Source organism: Dipodomys ordii, unplaced genomic scaffold (assembly GCF_000151885.1).
Source record: "Dipodomys ordii isolate 6190 unplaced genomic scaffold, Dord_2.0 Scaffold8, whole genome shotgun sequence".
Classification (NCBI taxonomy): Eukaryota; Metazoa; Chordata; class Mammalia; order Rodentia; family Heteromyidae; genus Dipodomys; species Dipodomys ordii.
Genome location: NW_012267224.1, coordinates 23413487 through 23433336, shown reverse-complemented (window position 1 = coordinate 23433336; position 19850 = coordinate 23413487). Strand labels below are relative to the sequence as shown.

General features: G+C 38.6%; 1 protein-coding gene across 3 annotated transcripts in view; it reads right to left on the bottom strand.

The window, feature by feature from the left end:
• Positions 1-19440, bottom strand: part of Gabrb1 (gamma-aminobutyric acid (GABA) A receptor, beta 1) — a 296173-nt gene extending 276733 nt beyond the window's left edge. The window contains exons 1-3 of one of the 3 annotated variants that reach the window (XM_013008958.1): positions 19265-19440; positions 18955-19046; positions 18414-18481 (exon numbers count right to left, since the gene is read on the bottom strand). In XM_013008958.1, coding sequence (XP_012864412.1) covers positions 18414-18481; positions 18955-19046; positions 19265-19344 — 240 coding nt within the window. In that variant the 5' untranslated portion in view covers positions 19345-19440. The remainder of the gene's footprint in view (positions 1-18413; positions 18482-18954; positions 19047-19264) is intronic. The other 2 variants (XM_013008959.1, XM_013008960.1) reach the window with 2 other exon arrangements.
• Between the last annotated feature and the right edge of the window lie 410 nt (positions 19441-19850).

Sequence of the window (19850 nt, the reverse complement as noted above, 5' to 3'; positions counted from 1 at the left end):
CCTTCCTTCCTTCCTTCCTTCCTTCTTTCCATGGAAGTTTAAGAGAAAACTCAGAGCTTTATTTCTATTGACATATGTTATGCCTTCCTTTTTAGAATGAAGGAAAAGAATCAGTGAGTTTAAATGACACTTTCTTTCCCTTTCCTCAACATGAGACACATGGAAATTAACAGAGAGAGCACATATCAAATCAAAGCCAAAATCCAGGGTGGGTAAATAACAGCCTGTTTTCTATCATGCTCTTTTGCAGAACAGATGGTGGCCAGTTGAGTCCATTTACTACTACATTAAGGAACCATATGGAAAAAAAAAAAAGAAAGTGGATGGGAATGAAAATGGAAGAAGAGAAACAAATTGCCCATAATATTTAAAGTGAATCTGTGATGGAAGTTTGTCATTTGTTCATGCAGAGGCAGGAGAAAGAATGTGAGGAGGCAGGAGATAGAGTTGAATGTGTGTTGTTAATTCACCACAAGCAAAAGGGAAAATATGGGCAAAAATAGTCTGTCAGTGATGAATGTCTGCTTATAGCAATCCATTTGCAAAGCAAGTATCCAATAAATAGAATAATCAGATGTCTCTAAGCTCTTGTACACTTGCATTTATTTCCCCTTTTGTACTTTGAATTTCCACAAACCTTTTAATTAGCATATATGTAGGGGGCGTGCATCTATGTGAAAATCTCTCTCTACATATATATATGTGTGTATGTATATACATATATAATGGATGTCATAGTCTCTCTTTTCTACTAGCTCTCCAATAAAATCAGAAGTTAAATGAATTCAGACATTATAAAATGATGTATTTGTCTAATGATGAAAGTCATTCTGCAATTCCATATTTTCATACCTCAGTAACACCCACAATGTATTACCCCTACAATCTTAACTTTCTCTGAAGTTCATTTTATATTACACATTCCCACCCTTCCCTGAGTACTTAGCAATGACATTAAATGAAACATAATGACCTGAAGGATGTGAGCTAGACCTGTATAGGAACAGTGATTTCCAGTGAAAGCACAAGCACAGTTAAGCATATCCTTGCTAATGTTCCGGCTGACACATAAGAATACATGGTATTCTTAAGCCATGACTGATTAAAAATACTCTAAGATTTATATCAGGAAATAGCAATTATGTCTTACTTAGAGCCAAAAAGTAAAGATGAAAGTCTATAATGACTTTAACAAAATTTCTGGTCCCTCTGATAGCCTAAATCTGCATTAAAAAAAAATAAACCGGTGTCTATTTCAAACAAGTTGTTTTCTCCTGAACTATGTTCTTCGACTTTGTTCTACTTTATAAATACACTGTTCACATACAATAAATTCTTTTGGTTTTTATTTCTGTAGAAGCAAGTTAAATAATTGTTATAATTCCCCTGTCATTCAGATTTTTAAAAAAATTTGTATATTCCTCTATAAAGCAGAAAAATGAAGACTGTGTGCTGTAAGCTATGTGATGATAATAACTTGCTATTTTAACCTTGAGATGCTATCTGCATTTCATAATGCAATTTCCCAGTTTGGAAAGGACAGTGATGAAATGATCTGACCTTTACATATTACTGTTTGGCTTCTCTCCGTGTGTTCACTGGGAGAATTCAGAAGAGCTAAATATACCTGAATCTTTTCTTTCTCTGCCCAGAAATGGATTCTCTGATTGGCCTCTCTTATCTCCCCCTCAAAAACCAGTTGGCATGCCTCTCTCCCCCCCCCGGTGTGGTTGACATGTGTTTGCTTTAGAGAATTCTGGAGTCCAGTGCTTCTTCCTTTCCACTGTCAGGAAATCTTGTGAATTGAAAAATAACAACTGAGTTTTGGAAATTGTTTTGCATCTTCATCTTGGACTCAAACAAACAAATCACTCCTGTAAGCAAACTTGGCAGGAGAAATGTTGCCTATTTTATGGACCAGGCCATAGAGGAAACAGTAAATACATGGACTTCTAACAAATAACCAACTCCTCTGGTGAGAGTCTTTTTTTTTAGGGTCTTTGATCATGAAAAGATTATGAAGAAACACTCCATATGGGAAAGTCATTGACCAAAATCTGGAGCAAGCACAAGAGCAGCGCTAATGGCTTAGGCTATTCTGGAGGTCTGAAATTCAGGGGTTGATTCTTTTGGGTGGGAAAACCTTGGCATTCATTTTAGAGATACCATAAAAGCTAATTCAGACAAGAACGAACTCTAAAATAGAAAGGGGATACAGTATAACTCTAAAATCAGTCAGGCTAGAGCTTTAAACTCCACTTCATCACACACCAACGTGGCTCTCATTAAAACTGACATAAAAGACTTATCTCATCATATCTAATGTATAGTAACTCTTCAATATATTTTAATAGCTATTCTTATTCATTTTTTTAATTTTTGTGCAGGAAAAAGCACTTGTGCTCTCCCTCAACTTCCTTCCCACTCTTCATTTATAGTTAGGACTCTACCACTTGAGCTATGGCTCAACTACCAGCATTTTACTGGTTGGTTGGAGATAAGAGTCTCTTGGATTTGTCTGCCTGGGCTGGCTCCAAACTTCAATCTTCAGATCCCAGCCTCCTGAGTAGCTAAGATTACAGGTGTGAGACACTTGTACCCAAAAACTGTTCTTATTCTTAATATTAAAGGGTTTTAAAATTTTTCTCCTAAATACAGAAGTACATAGAGTTTAATGAATATTTAGATTTAATTTTATTTTATTCTGCCTTCCCTACGTGTAACGTACCTATCTTGTACAGACTGAAACTCTTTTGTCTTCAGAAGTTCTCACAGCATTTGAGCATTTGACTTCCGTGCTGTGTCCTTTTCAGTGATACAGTGACTTTTCTGGAATATAAGGTGAAGTATGTGCTTCGGGAAGAGTGTCAGAACAATTCTCTCACAAAGACTGCATGCTTTCCCTCATTGGAGGAAGCTAGAATTGGCTTATAAATGTCAAAGTAAGTACATTGGGTTGTATGCAAATGTTTATAAATGTATTGACTGGAAAACATGGGAGATTCAAGGGAGAACTCGGGTAGTGTAATTTCTTAGAAAAGCAAAGTTCAGCAAATAAAAAAAAACCCAGAAAGATGGTACTCCAAAGGGATGAGGTCAAGGAGAAAGGAGTGGACAAATGAAGAGGAAAAGAGGGAGAGAATGCAGTGAAAAACCTAATATATAGTCTATAAGATTAAGAAGAGTCAGGGAAAGGCTGGGTTGGGAAGGATGGGGGAGAATGCTGAAAGGGGTGACATTGATCAAGATGCACTGCATTCATAAACTGCTGTGTTAAATGGTAACTTCTTTGTACAACTACTTAATGATAATAATAATAATAGAAGAACACTTCTCTTTCAGCCTCATCCTCTTGCTTTCTGGACAGAACATTGCTCTAAGCCAACTGGGACAGATATAATTATCTTTTCTTGTCCTGAAGCTTTCTAACGATGAATACTTCCCAAGTTCTCTTGGTAGTGCCTTCCAGCCTCTTCTCACTTATTACAGTCAAGATGTTCTTCCCTTATGTCCAAGCTAATCTTTCTTTCTTCTTCAAGTTAAAATTCTCCCAGAAAGTACATGAAATCTATCCTCTTTTTCTAGTTATCATTAGCAACTAATACCTTTCAGTTTGCACCGGATAGGTCCAATTTAATTAGGATCAACAAATGGGTCAAACATCTTTATAAGCATGAAGGCATTAATCAAGCCAATCATCAATTTCATAAAATACAATTTTAGGCTAAATAAAAGCACTGCTAATACCTTTCCTCCTATGACCCATTTTGCAAATACTTGCGTTTTTTCCTAATCTTGAAAAACTATGCTTAATAGTGTTATTAGGGGGAAAAAGGATGCTACATGATTTAGTGACCTAACTACCAGGCACAGATTCTACTTGAGAAAAATCACACTTGTATCACTTATATAATTGTGTAACTTTTAGCAAGTTATTTAAACTCTCTGTACTTCACTTAAAGGATACTAATGATACATATTTCATTTGCTTTCTTTATCGAGTAAGTGGGTTAATCCTTGTCATGAGAATGACCGCTGCTTGGTGGCAGTGCTCCATAGGTATCCGTTGTCATTCTCAAGGATAAAAAAATTTGCCAAGCCTGAAGGTTCAAAAGTGATGCCCAAATTTGTCTTTTAAAATGTTTTTGGTAATCTCACTAAGATCAGCAAGACTTGAGTAGTATTTTCCCCTGCCTTGAGTATCCATTATTTCCTACCTATTCTTTTTCCCCCAGAAAATCCTACTTTAACTGAACTTTCTGTGTCACATCATGATAAGAGTTCTCACTGAGAGAACCATTTCAAGGGTACCAATCATAGTCAGGTATGACCATGATTAAATGCATCACATAGCTTCTCTGTGAAAATCTTGAATGTTTCTTGTTATAGTTTGGTAAGTTTCCCTGAGGTTTCCTGTGTCAAAACATTAAATGTTAAGAGGGTGAAACTGGCTGAGTGTGGGTACACATCGGTAATCTCAGTGATTCAGGAAGAGAAAGATTGAGGACTGATCATAGAGGTGTACCTGTGCCAAAAGTTAATGAGACTCTATGTCAAAAACACACTACAAAAAAGGAGGGAAGTATGACACAAATAGAACACTTGCCTAGCAAGTACAAGACCCTGAGTTTAACCATCTAAAAATTAGTTGGTAAAAATATAATCTGATTATGATGTGTACAGATGGAGATTTTGGGATTACAGAAGGTTATTTATATGGAATTTCCATGGTAGAATCTTGATGACTTTATTAGAAAAACAAAGGAGACCAGAACACACACACACACACACACACACACACACACACACACACACACAAATCTCTTGATGTATGTTGCCCTATGTATCCAGAAAGTCACTAGATAAAACTCTGTCACCTTTCACATCAGAATCATGGGTCAAAATGAACCCCATCTGTTTCTGATTGACCCACTCTGGTATTATGTGATTAGTATCAGAAAACTAGTACTTTTCAAGAAATGAAGTAAACTCTATAATTTTAATCACCCTTCATAATTTTTATGAAGTTGTCACTAAACAGAAGTGAACAGATAGATCATATTATTATTTAATCTATAAAACTTACTTCTATAACTTTTATCTTAATGTCTTCTCTACCTAGTTTTATTATTGATATTTATATATGCAGCACATATAGAGTGCCTGCTATGTATGCTGGTAACAGTACAGGATGACAAATGGTGATGATGGTAATGATGATGATGATGATGATGAGGAGGAGGAGGAGGATGAGGATGATGACGACGATAATGATGGTAGTATGATTCTTATAGGCTGTGTACTGCTGAGAAGTCACATGCTGAAAGCTACCCCACAATGTGGTGGAATTTGGAGGTAGGTTTGGGGAGGTAACTTGCCCATGAGAATAGAACACTATTGAACTATATTATTGCTCTCATAAGAGAGGCTCCAGAGTGTTCTTCTTCCTTCCACCTGTGAGAACAGAGTAAAGGGGCCCTGAAGTGAGCCCTCACCAGACACTGAAACTGACAGCAACTTGGTCATGGACGTCTGTCATTCAGAACCATTCATATAATCCACCGAGTCTATGATATCGTTTCTATCAAGTTCTAAGGATGGTATGCCATTCAGGTGACTTCCCAGTTAATCTTCAATCACTTCCTATATGGGTTCTTGACCTACTTAACCAATAGAATCTCTTATTTTTTTATTGTGAAAATAACACAGAGGGGTTACAATTACATGGTCAAGGTAATGAGTACAGTGAGAATGAATGACTGATAAATTTCTTTCAAAACAAATAAAGGTCATTGTCTTTGAGGTTTGGTTCACACATTGCTGTCCGCTTAGGAGTAAAGGAGCAAATATTTTAAAATGTGGAAAAACAGGATGGGTGACTCTATGAAAACATGATTTGTCAAGTTATATTTATGGCTGATGACAGTGATTTTGAACACAATAGGGAATATGCCTTCTTGTAATACCCTGAAAGTTATTTCCTTGTACAGATCCGGAGAAGCAGGTTATGAAAGCCTTTCAAACTTTGCCACAGCAGTTTTGTGGGGGTGTTTCCCAAAGTAGTGTTTATGGAGACAGCCACCAATAAGAGACACCGAGGACTGAATTTAATTTTCCAGTTTCCCTCTCCAGTTTTCTCTTCCATTCTATTCTTCAAATGTTTCATACTGCTCTCATTGTCTGAGTCCCAACCCCAACACTTGAAGCTCACTGACCACTAGCATTAAGTCAGAAGTTTTTTTCTTGAGCCAAGTTCACTTAGGTAATTCAAATTCATCAGTTGGTTTGAACTGGGATTTATTTTCCATAGTACTTGGTTGGGCACATTTTTATGGGTGAACATGGAAGTTTCAAACCATAGCATTTTAAAGCAATCATAGCATATAGTGGTACCCTTACAACATAACTGACTAGATAGCTAGATATAAATGTCATACACCTACATGCTAGACTAAACCCACATTTTTCCAGATTAGACAAGTTTTGAATGCCTATTTGCATATTTGGTATAGTTATTGAGTTTATGATTTTTTACTTAGAAACCTCTTCAGATTGAGTGAGGAACCCTTCCCCAGGTGCTACCGGTTAGGTTTAAATTCATAGCTTTTTAAATGCTACTCAATTTGGAGCCATCAATCAAATTATTTTTTAAGAATGTCTTAAGTGGGTTCGGAAATATTGATAGTCCAGGTGCCAGGAAGATGACAATTGAAAAAATGAAAAGATGTGATTATTTTTTAAAGTAGGAAAGTCCCATTGATGTGTGTGTGTGTGTGTGTGTGTGTGTGTGCGCGCATTGATACTTGTCATGACATTATCTTGTATGTGAGATTCTGGCTTGCCATATGATGAAACTGTTTCTTATGATTCATAATCAATGTAAGTAACAGATGAAATTAGAAGGTAGACTTTATGGCGAGCCTATTAATTTTGAAATGAATAAAATATAAGTACTGTTGAAAGTAATAATAATTGTTAGCAATAAGAATTTGTATGACTAGAAAATTTCTTTTCTAATCCTAATGAATGTTATTATTCAGTCTATATAATTCCCTAGGATCTACCTAGAGAATATAAAGAATATCATCCTAAATTTCTCAGAGCTTACATCATGTGTGTTAGGAGAGGGCAAGATTAATAAAAATTTTGTATGGATGACTCTTAAATTATATTAAGTTTATAGTCTTTTAGGAGTCTTAATTTGCTCATATGTCCTAGATATTCTCTCTCTAACAGAATTCTCTCTTGTGTGGCTACAGGAAAGGCTCTATAGAACAAATGTGATTTCCTGTGGGTTTTGAAGTAGCTGTAGATGCATTGGGTGGGAGAGGGGTTGCAGGAGGTAGGAGGCAAAGACAATGCTACTGACATGAGAAATTGTTCTAGGCACAGGTAGGTTCTCAGATGAACTGTCTCTATGGAAACCATAAAGCTGGTGTTTTTTTGACTAGAGAATTGTGTATCATTCCCTTGAAAATAATAAATCATAAGAACAAAAATCTCCTCCTGAGTCACTGAAAGTTAGAGTAGGCAGGAACTCTGAGCTTTAAACACATCTGCTCCCCTGTTTCAAGAAAGATCCCAAATAAACACTCTCATTCAAGTGGGATTCATTGCTAGCATCTTCCCCGTTAAATCCATTCAGCAGTAAGAGCCAGGCATAGCAACTTCCATTTTTTCCCGATGTATTTGAAAGACCTTCACCTATCCACTCATACTGGTTTTATTCCACAGAGGAAGGGATAGAAGTGCTGTTACTACTTCTATTTATTTGAATCTATTTCTCTAGCTGTTTGTCTACTCTCTTTAAGGTAAATAATATACCCCATGAATAAGGTTTTGCTGACCCCATGAATAAGGCTTTGTTGACACAGATTTCCTCTTTCCAGGAGACCATCTTATAGAGGCCACGGCTGTTGAATGCTCATTTAAAATCATACTGAATAGGCCATTCCAATGTTTCCATTCTTCTGCAAGCCTCCTGGGAGTCGCTTTTTAATTTTCTAGAAGGTAAGCTTCATTTGTCAGGGCACACTGCCAGCCTTGCTTATACTGTCTATTATACTGGCCCTCATTTCATCGCCAAGAGCACTTTCTACAAGAACTCACACTGATTTAATGCAATTTCATGTGGAAGCACAATGTTCTAGAAAGACCGAATCATTTTAGGGATGCAGTGGAGAAGAGAGCAGATGCTGCGTAAGTGGGATCCTGCATGAATCCTCCCCCTGCCTGGTTTTATAAAGACAACTACAGCAAATACTTTCTCTAGTGAAATTTGCAAAGTATTTCCAAAATCTCACCAGGATCTAGGTCCACCTAGATTAAGAACCAAATTGTTAGAGATGATGAATTCCTTCTCTGTCTTTACCTAGTACCCTTTCTCCACGAACTCCAACCAACTAAGTCACCATATTTCTAGGCTTTAGAGTTTCTCTTTATAGAATGTGGCTATTCATGTACAGGCAAAGAAGATTCACCATAGGAGTATCCCATTTCATGACAATTTTGGTCTCTATTGTTTTCCTTTAATGCACATACAATGTGATATCAATACACTCTACTTACTCTGAAGATACATGCCCACTTTAGAGTGATGGAGCTGGTATATAAAGTGCTTCTTTCCCAGGCTTCCCTCTACAGGAAGACCGTGGGTCCTATGCCAATCACTCATTATAGGATCCATTTCTTCTCTGACCTCCATCATCTAACCAGTCACTAAATCATTCTGCTTTACATTTGCACTGCATTACACATTTCCTATTCCTCATGTACTTTGAAAAACTCTCTCAGCTTTTTAGCAAGAACCATTACCATCCAGTTTTAGTCTATTCTACTTCATCCTCCACATAAGAAGAAGGATCTATCTGAAATGTAAAACATAATGCTTGTTAAACCCTTTGGCAGGTTTTCTCCACTTCAGGATTGGGATCCATTTGCTTAGCATATGTATTCCAGTATTATTTGTGTTTGTGCATATGTGCGTGCATGTGTATGTATGTGTGAGAGAGACAGACAGACAGAAAGACTGAAAGGCAGAGAGGCAGAGAGAGACTCTAAAAGCAAAATGTTAGTACATGTATAATTTTTAAACCAAAACTTCAGACGGGCATATAAAGCCCAGTAACTATTTCCAAAGCCTATTTCTAATCCTTCCTCCAATTCTATGCAATGATAAGCTTAGCCTGCTCCTGTTGTATTCTTCCAGAAATGTTCAGTGAACATACAGATTCATTTATAGAGAGGCTTCCTTTTGGATTCAATGACACTGCCATGAACTTCACATTTTGCCCTTACTCTAGCCTCTTCGCAGTCCCCCTGTTTCGCGGCAGGTCTCATAATAGTGAGTTACCTGTAGGTCCCAGAGCATTTTCTGCCATCTTCAGACATCCTTGCCCCTCCCTGTTTTTTGCTTTTGTTTAAAAGATCTTTTTTCTCCTTTGCATTCCATAAGCAATAACCACAGTTCCTCTTAAAGATTCATTTCTGGCTTGGCCTATATCTTAGAAACTACTTCTCCTCTAGGACCCTGTACACATACACACAATTCTCATGACATTGAACATATTTTAAGTGTTTATTATATGATCTTCTCCACACACTGAAAAGTCTTTGAAGGCTTGACATGTGTCCATGTGTTATTCCATCCTATTACTTAGTTCAGGACCTGACAAAAGATGACGCATTGTGGAAGTATGTGGCAAGTTGAAACACCCCACCATACAGATAACGACTGATATGTCAAAGTCCTCCCAAGAGAAAAAAATCTTTATACTCTAAGATTAGAGGTTTTTAAATTCATGTTTTTAAAAAGACTATAAATTCCTTAAAGACAGAGAACCCATCTGTCTTCACTCACTAGAGTAGTTGTACAAGAGCTCTTGGTAATATCTCTTTAATCTTAAACTTATAGTATAACCCCACAGGTATTAGTAGGTATCTGAGGGGTACATGGTCCACTCAGTAGCCAAGTAACAACAGAGACCATGAGGATTCTAAAAAGGACTAAGTAGGATCCCACAGATGAAAAATATATCTCTCAATTTTTTTGTCTCGTAGCCAACCTTTGTCTTGTTACCAACACTGGTATGAATTAATTATAAGCCTTTTATTAAGCATATCTGCCAAGCGCTGAGCGATAGATTACTAACTGCTACTATTAACTTCCTTCTCTTTCAGTAGCTAAAAGTAAGGCTCCTCATGAAGTACACAATATGCTGGAAATAGAAGTATTCTAAAACTGTAGAAACTCAAGGCTAGTATTACGAAAAATAGGCATCAGAGCTCTAATAGGTGATAAGGGACTATGCAGTAGCATTTAGTCAGCTAAAAGAACAAACCAGTTTATTTCCTATTCCTCTCAAGTATAGTTATGACATTGAGTCCCCTTAAATCAATTGGAATCATCCAAACCTTTCATTTTTCTTTTGAAATGTTTTACCTTTTTTGATAATGCAAGATCTAATCCATGCATGAGTATTTTGAGGGTGTTATCAAATATTTGGGGGACTGCCAAGACAAAGAAGCATAAAAAGCAAAAGGACTGATAGTGATATTCAGCGGAGAAAAACACCTGGGTTTTACTGCTCATTTCTTAGCCACCTCATGGAAGGATTTGAATCACATTGGAAAAACCTTTGGGACATTTAGACTTTGAAATATAATGGTTTGCTTCTATTTCTCATCAAGTGCTAAAACATTTATTGGGTTAGTGGTAGTAGAAGGATGTTCCTAGAGTGAAAATAAAAATGGCAGCAGAAATACATTCTATTTGTCCTTGGCACTGTTTAACATATTATAAACTAGGTTATCAGTCAAGTTTCATTGTGAGGAGCATTGATCCATCTTTTCTTGTTGCTGTCCTTGCAGATGTGTTAAGGAAAAGCAAGTTGCATGATAATACCATGACTGGAGAGAAGAACATGAGTCAAGAGGCCTAAATGGCACACCATGATAAATTGCAGTGTTCCTAGGAGACTATTCTAATATTTGCACTCAGTAGAAACTCAATACGTATTTGTTGATGGACTTGCTTAACAGGAGAATGACATGGAAGAAGAGGGAATATAACAGAGAGAAAAATTCTGGATTGGTAATGTAGTCTAAGACCAAAACCCAGGTTTTCTTATTGGATATTTGAACTGGAAGGAATTCGACAATCACGTAATCTATTTCCATTTTACAGAAGAGAAAGCTGAGGCCTAGAAGACAAATTTCTTAGCTAAGCTCCCAAAGCTAACTACAGAAAACTTATTATATTTTAATGGCCTGACAGATCAAAGGCAGACCTTCGAGTTAAGCTGCCTGATTTCCTATGTTTATTATGCCATTTACTAGCTCTGTAACTTCTGAGTAAGTTACTTAACCTCAATTTAAGTTTCTCCCTCTTATCAGCTTCAGATTTTCAGTGTGTGTTGGGGGTAAGAATTGCCTTAAATAAAGCACTAAATAAGCTATTAATATGAAGTACTTCCTAGCTATATTTATACACAGAAAATGTTCAATAGACATTATTACTTAGTCTTATTTTATTGCATACCTTAATACCCAGATTGGTTCTGTCATCCTAAAATGCAGACTTTCAAATAGAAAGTCAATTTTTTTTAAAACAATCTGATAGGGTTGCTTTAATATGGGGTTGGATATAAAAATATCTATTATCTCCAAACAGAAAGGCAAAGGAAGGAATTTCTTCTGTGATGGTATAATATTCTAACCCAGAATCTAAAAGAAAAACTAGATGATTGTTCATATAAGAGGAATACTTATTTACATCTTATTTAATTGGGCTGGTTTCTTTAAATGGCATTGATCTATTTACTTCTGTTGCAAGGGAAATTCTATAAAACCCCAGAGAGTATACTGACAGTAAAAAAAGAGTATGCTTAGACTACTTTACAATAGCTTCCTAGAGGTGGTGTGGGTAGGAACGATTCCAATATCCTCTATTCTGAAGACGAAAAGTTATTAGTGTTTTGTAATGTAAGATGATGTTATTGTTGGGAGCTTTATGGTTGGTAATGTTTTCATTGTAATTTTTCTAGAAGGGCTAGCTTGAGTATTTGACACAGAAAGTACATTTTCATTTCAGTTGAACCCCATCACCCAGCTCATTCCTTTGACAGTGGCTTATCTTTATTGAACTAATCTTTCCTCTTAATTCAAGTATCTCTTTAACTAACTGGAAAGTAACTTCAAGCTTAATTTGGAACTTTGACACAATGTCATTCTTAGACAAATTTAAATTAAGAAAAACACAGTCATTTCTTAAGAAAGCTAAATAGGCCTTGAAATAATCTACTTCAACCTTGACCCTCAGGTACTGTTTGTGTACCAGTTATCAGATTCACTCAAGAGAAATGTAGAATTTCAGGCCCCACTTCAAGTCTTGTGGTAGAGTCTGCATTTTTATTATACCCCAGAGTGATAGGAACATACAGTCAATATTAAGAAGGACTGACTTAAAGAAATGGAAGTGAGGAGATGATTTCTGTGTTTTTTTGAAAATAATAAAACATAACTGAAGCATCTACCAAAACCTGATGAACTTTAATTCTAAAATAACAATAGCAATATCAGAATGTAGGTAGATATTTGATCAATTAAAATTTGGTAAAGTTAAATTATTCATGAGATTTTCTTATTTTGGATTTTGTTGTTATTTGTAATACCTTTTTCTACCTTGGTAGATAAAAGGAATGAAAGGAAGAAATGGAACAATCAAGACAATCGCTATATATCTCTGAGAACTGACTTCCACTGAGTCATATGGTGAATCAGAACTCTAAATCTGTGAATTCTTCTGAGATTGGCTTCTTGAACCATTATATCTTTATTATCTATATACTGTGGATTTTTAGATAGATAGATAGATAGAAATCTATATCTATAGCTAGCAAGATCAATAGAAAGGCTACGGATTGGGATAGGATCTTCACTATCCATACAACGGACAAGGGTCTCATATATAAATTATACCTGGAACTCAAAAAATTAAATCCCCCAACAACAAATCCTCAAAGAAACAACTGCCCAATAAATAAGTGGGCTAAAGACCTAAAGAGAAACTTCTCTGAAGAGGAAAGAAGGATGGCCAATAGATACATGAAGAAACGCTCAACCTCCCTAACCATAAAAGAAATGCAAATCAAAACAACATTGAGATATCACCTCACTCCAGTTAGAATGGCTAAAATCAAGAACTCTAAAAACAACAGATGCTGGAGGGGATGTGGACAGAATGAAACCTTACTGCATTCTTGGTGGGAGTGTAAACTTGTTCAACCACTTTGGAAAGTAGTATGGAGGTTTCTCAAAAGACTCCACATAGAGCTTCCCTATGACCCAGCAATCCCACTTTTGGGCATTTACCCAAATGTTCACAAACAAGACCACACTAAAGCTACCAGCATGACTATGTCTATTGCAGCACTATTTATTATAGCTAAGATATAGAACCAACCCAGATGCCCCTCAGTAGATGAATGGATCAAGAAAATGTGGTATATATACACAATGGAATTCTATGCCTCCATCAGAAAGAATGACATTGCCCCATTTGTTAGGAAATGGAAAAACTTGGAAAAATTATATTAAGTGAAGTAAGCCAGGCCCAAAGAAACATAGGTCCCATGGTTTCCCTTATTTGCAATATCTAGTATATGTCTGAGTCAAGCAGAAAAGGTCAGATAAGGTGATGTTAGGGAAATGAACCCTAAGATATGTATTCAAATGTTTTTTTTCTTTCATGAGATTGTTTCTAATGCATTTATAAGATTATTTCTTTGTTGCTTTGTATGTTCCTCCCCCACAGTATAACCCCTGCTTTCACTGTATTTGATGTCGATATAATTTGTGGAGGGAGAGGGGAAAAACAAATCATTTAAATAGGGATACAGGTGGACCCATTGCAACAATGAGATGTACAAGTCGTTATTTCGAAAACAAATTTTACAAGTTTGGTGTAGGGGGGGGAGCGGGGAGGATTGAGTGGGGAGTCGGGGAGAGGATGGGAAGGGATGAGAAAGGGAAACAAAGAAGGAGGCTACAATGCTTGATAAGAAATGTACTCATTATCTTGCCCATGTAATTGTAAGCCTTCTGTACAGTATTTTCACAATAAAAAAAAGAAATCTATGTCTATACAATCTTTAGGTATATTAACTTTACAGACATAAAACTGTGTGATTGGAATTCCTACTTGATGATAAGCACCTCCAGCCTCAGTTCTGGGGCTTCAACTCAGGGCCTGAGAGCTGTCCCTAAGCTTTTTTGTTCAAGGCTAAGGTAGGGCATTAGCACCTGAGGAACAGCTCCACTTCCTTCTGTTGGGCAGCAGGAGTGGGGAGGGTGTACTTATTAGAGATAAGAATCTCATGGACTTTCCTGCCAGGGCTGGCTTTGATCCTCAGCTCTCAGCCTGCCTTTAACACTAAGATTATAGGCATGAACTATCTGGAGCCTAGCTTCAAGATTCATCCTTTGAACAGACAGGGGTCTGAAATTCAAGATTGCAACTACTTGTTTGTATATACTTAATCTCATGTTTTCTCACACCGTTGATCAAAGAGAAAAGTTGCCTATTATTATTATTATTTGTGTTTTCCTAGACGTGGCTTATTGTAGCTGATTGTAGTGACTCCTTTAAGAACAACTTCTGGGAGTTTTTGAATCCTTTTGTTTCACCCACTCCTGCTCACCTCTACTCAGTTGGAGGAAGAGGGAAGTGGCTTGGCTGATATTATTAGAAGATTCAAAGAATGTAATATATAATAAGTGAAAACATAGTTTTGTTTAAAGATGATAGTTTTAGAAAGTAACACTATATGTAATATCCTATGTGCCCCATAACCCATGAGAGAAGAAAAACTGCCAAATTTAATAAGTGACATTAATTGCCTTAATTATCTTTCTCTCAAGTATGTATTTTTCTACATTAGAATTATTTGTCCAAAGTGTTGTTTATTTATTACATAGAACTTATTCATTGTATAAGGCTTTGCATTTCAGAGGTTTTGCCTTCATGGCTCAGAAGCCAGTGGTTCATTTTTGTCATTATTTTCATTTAAACTAAATGTATTTTTAACTAACACGTATTAGTAAAACCATTGTATGTGTTAGTGGGGTAACATAGGCTGTTTGGACACGTGTTTATGATTCTTGATTTTGGAGATTCTTGACTAGAAAGATTTCTTTTCTTTTTCTTAATTCAGAGGGAAAAATTTATATCCTGAAGGGCATGAAGCAGAAAGTATTCTTGATTTTGACCTTAGCCATTAAAACAGAAAATGCTGTAAACCAAGCTGGAATTATATTTTATTTCAATAGAACAGGAAGAGAAAAAACATTGACAAGACCTAGTTTTTAAACCCATTAGTTGAGTGCATAATTATAATGTCATTTTCCTAGCCATTATTCAGGTAGTAATGATAATGAATAAACATATAAAATAAGCAAAGGTTTATTAATAGATTTAACTTCCATTTTTCAAAAACCTTTTTTATTACATTATTATCAATTCTTTTTTGGATAATTTTGGTGAAAGTTTCCTACTAAATAAGCACAGAAATACTCTCTATCAGGGTACTAAGACATGCTTGGTAACAAGCTGTCAGTCCTATTTCTTGTATAAGGTCATTTCTAGTTGTATTGTCTGAAATAAGTTGTAGAAAATTCTCTTATTTAGAATAGGAGACTAACCATTCAGATAGTGTTTATGGAGAGTCCTCAGGCCTTTAAAAAATGTTGTCACTGTTTTTTTTATTTCTTTACCCTTTGTCTTGTATATAAGTTTATCTGTTTTACAGAAGAGAAGCAGAAAAAAGGACGAACCAATGCAACAGATACTCACTAGACACTATGTTGGAAATGAATTGCACAACTTGGGGGAGGGAAGAAAGGAGGATGAAGTAGAAGGAAATGAGGGACAGTAACACTTTAAAAAAATGTACTCATTACCTTACTCATGTAACTGAAACCCCTCTGTATATAACCTTTACAAGAAAAAAAGTATAAAATTATATTAAAAAAGAAATATAAGGATGCTTATAGCTTTGAACAATCCTTTATTTCCATTTTCTTTAGAGCCATTTCCAATATATTTATTTCAATGCTTTGTCATAGATAAGGAGCTAGGTAATGTTGGTGATTCTTACTAAAAGGAAATACAAGAAAGAATAGATAATCAAGGTTTATTACTTTCTAACTCTCAGTGGTTTCTATTGTCCTATCATGTTTCTAAGTTTATTTTGTAAAGGTATTGGGTATGTTAGTAGGGTATATTATCAAAGGTTTATCTGTTGGGTAAAGATCTTTGAGAAAAATAAATGCATATACCAGGGAGTATATATAAATGCATATGCAGTGAGTGCATAGACTGTGTTTAATTATTAGGTTAAAATGTTTAGTGCTGCAACATTTACCTTTGATCCCTTATCTCAGTTTATGTGTGATTTCACCTGGGCAACTGATTGAACATAGCTTTTCAATAGTGTGGTTTTGCTTATCAGCAACTTACCTATTCAATGCAGGTTAGGAAGGAAACTAAATGGTACCAACAGAATCTTTGTGTGTGTGCATATGGAAATCTGAGAATCAAATCCAGGGCCTTGCATTTCTAAAAAGCTTGGTATCCTCTACAGTAATGCAGAATGCTGGCAAAGGCATGGTTTGTCTTTCAAGCTTTGTGAATGCTTTCCTATTTTATCTATGTGAATGCTCACACTCATAAGGACCCAGAATAAATGACTGAAAAGGAAAAGATTATCACCATCTATCTACATGATACAACTTGTTAAACTAACCCTAATTTGTTTGATTGCCTTTGCTGGATTGGCCATAATTTATGTGTCTATGTGCTCAGATTATAACATTTCCCCCGAGTGTAGTCTACCCTAGCTTTGGGTATTAGTGTGTATGTAAACAGAATGTAACAAATGAGTGTCTTAACAATCTTTGCCAAGTCAGAAAATAGGCACTTGTGTGTATCAAGCTTTCAGAATTTTTTTTCTTCCCAGCACTCTGATCAAAGGCATTTGAAAAAGAAATCACTTGAAACAATCAGGGCCATTTAAAAATAATGTTTTGAATAAGCTACTTAAAGCAGAGACAATTTCAACGATAAAATGCAGAAATATAATAGCCACATTTATTATTCTAGTCCTATTCTAAAGGCTAGAAATGTGTCTCTCTCACACACACACACACACAAGCATATTACAAATAAAATGGCTCACTAGGGGCAAAGAAAATACTGAAATATTTTTGTCTGTTGATTATTCAGGATGTCTAATTTTCTGCGGCAATATCCGCCCGCGGCCCCCCGCCCCCTGCCAGTGGAATTAAAATGGCATTTTGTTCCTGCAGATCTAGCTGTTCCCTGCGTGGTGGATTCTAGCAAAGCAACAGGCGTTTCCTCCTGAACTCTTTAACAATTGGAAAACTGCTACCCGCGGCGGCTGGAAACAGCTAACACAGAGAGAAGTGGCAACTATAATCCCCATCCATTTTGCAACCTCTCCCCTCAAAAAACAAAACAAAAACCCCAAAACCAAAAATGCCAGCACGTCGATCCTTTTTGACAGGAAGGATTGTGCTGCGTTATTATCGCGCCCCAGGCCCCATCATCTCCACAAGCCTGTTAAAATCATCAGGCTTTCCCAGCAAGCTTCCATTCCGTGTCTGAAGTAAAGCGAAGCAGCAATGCAACCCATTTCCTTCCAACTTCAGTTTGCAAGACGCAGAAAGACAAAATGATGATAATGATGATGATGATGATGATGATGCCATCTACCCTCACTTGGGAACCACACACACCGCGCCACACACCGGGCTCGGGTGGTTTGCCTTTGCCAGCCTGTGGACTGTGGCTGCGGCCACACCGCGTCTAGAGCCTGCGGGAGGGAGGGGACACCGACTCCCCGACCGCGCGCCTGCTGCTGGCGGGGGGCCTGGGGGCGTCGGGGCGAGCCCGGATGCCCCCTGCCAGGGTGGAGGTTGCCCAATACCCGGTCCGGGGACCCCAGTGCAGGCGGCCGGGCCGCCGGCAGGTGGTGCCCTGGCACATCTGACACGCTGGGAAACCCGGCGAAAGTAAAGGCTCAGATTCCTCCCCAGCCAATCGGGCCGGCGTAACCCGTCCTTTCCGCCCCCCCCCCCTCCCGGGACGGTGCGGAGCACGTTTCCGCTGGAACACCGCAGTAGCCCGTGTGTGTCGAAAAACACACACCGTGTGGGGCGATCGAACGTGCGTCCCCAGCTCGGGGACCGGCGCGCACAGTGGGGTGGGGGTCCCCGGGGCCGGGGATGGGGGGGCGGCGAGGTGACCGCCAATGAAACGCAGAGGACACACCAGGGAGCGGTCTAGCGCCCAGCTGCGTGAGCCCGGCCGCCGGGCCCGCGGGGAGGCCACTCACCATGTTCACTTCGGAGACCATATCTATGCTGGCCACATCGATCCGCATCCCGACGTCCACGGGGGGCCCTGCCGGGGAGGAGGGGGAAGGGGGAACCCCATTAAAGCCATCTTCTCTAAGTGGCAATGGGCTGGAGTCAATGGGGGAGGGGGTGGAGAGGGAGGGGGTCCCAGATCTCATTACATTCAGAACCGGCTTTCCTGGGAGACCCTCACCCCCCCACACCCCGCTCCCCACGAAGGGGCTAGCCTGGGAAAACAGGTGTGGACACACGCGTGATGCGGCGACTGTGCAGAGGGTGTGTCTGGGGGAAGGACGTGGGCCCGGCCCTGGGGATTCATCTACCTGAGGAGTGTGCATGTGTGCGTGTGTGCGTGTGTGTGAGTGTGTGTGTGTTTGTGTCCAGGGCGTTGACAAAAACGACACGCTCTTTCCATGTAATATTTTTCTAAGCGTTGATGTTTGACCGAGAAGCAATAAGAAAAGCAAAGGGGTGGACTGGGGATGAGTTACAGGTTGAAATGAACAGATGACACATTACCTCCGAAGTCCGGCCGCAAGCGGATGTCATAGCCCTTGAGCAGCCGGTCCACCGTCTCCTTCACGTATGACATGTTGCTGGGTTCGTTGGCGCTGAGGGGAAGAAGTAAGGATCGTATTCAAAACTGCGAGCAGACATAGAAAGAAAAGACACAGGCACACTTACCCCACCCCATCTCCCCCACCCCCCCAAAATAACACGATCCGTGATCCAGCTGGCATGGGGGGAATAAAAAGAAAAATACCAAGAATAAGCAAGAGAGAGGGAGAGAGAGAGAGCCAGAGGGAAAAGATTAACAAAAGCAGCTCACCTGTGTGCACAACAGACCATGGCAATCATCACAGGGAAAGAGAGAAGCCCCAAACGCTCCCGATTTTGTACTGTCCACATTACTAACTCTGATGAAAGAATTGTCTTTTTTTTTTTTTTTATTGCCTGCGAAGAAGATTCAAGGAATGCAACTTAGTCGGCGGCTGGGCAGTAATTGCCCCCTCCGAATGGACCTGCGCATGCGCAGAGGGTGCTCACTACCAAAAGACACCTTGTGCCTTGCAAACAATATTCCTAGTGGAACAGGCAACAGATTTCAGTCCCCTTAAAGTTCCTGTTTGGAGTGCTCCAGCGTTTTCCAGCCACTCGGAGACAACCTGCTGTCTCCTACATTGTCTGGGCAGAGGAGTTTTCCTTTTCCTCCTTCGCTGCTGGTTGCATTTATTTCCTTTCTGCCTGAACCTTCCCCCCTCCCCCCCCCCACACTTTTTTTTTAAAAACTGGGCTTTTAGTGATTTGGCTGAGGCTGCTCATGATGACCATTTTCCTGGACACTGACAGAGGTCTGGAAGCTATTCTTCCGGGGGCGGTGGGAGGGAGGGAGGGTGCTGGAGAGGGGGGACAGA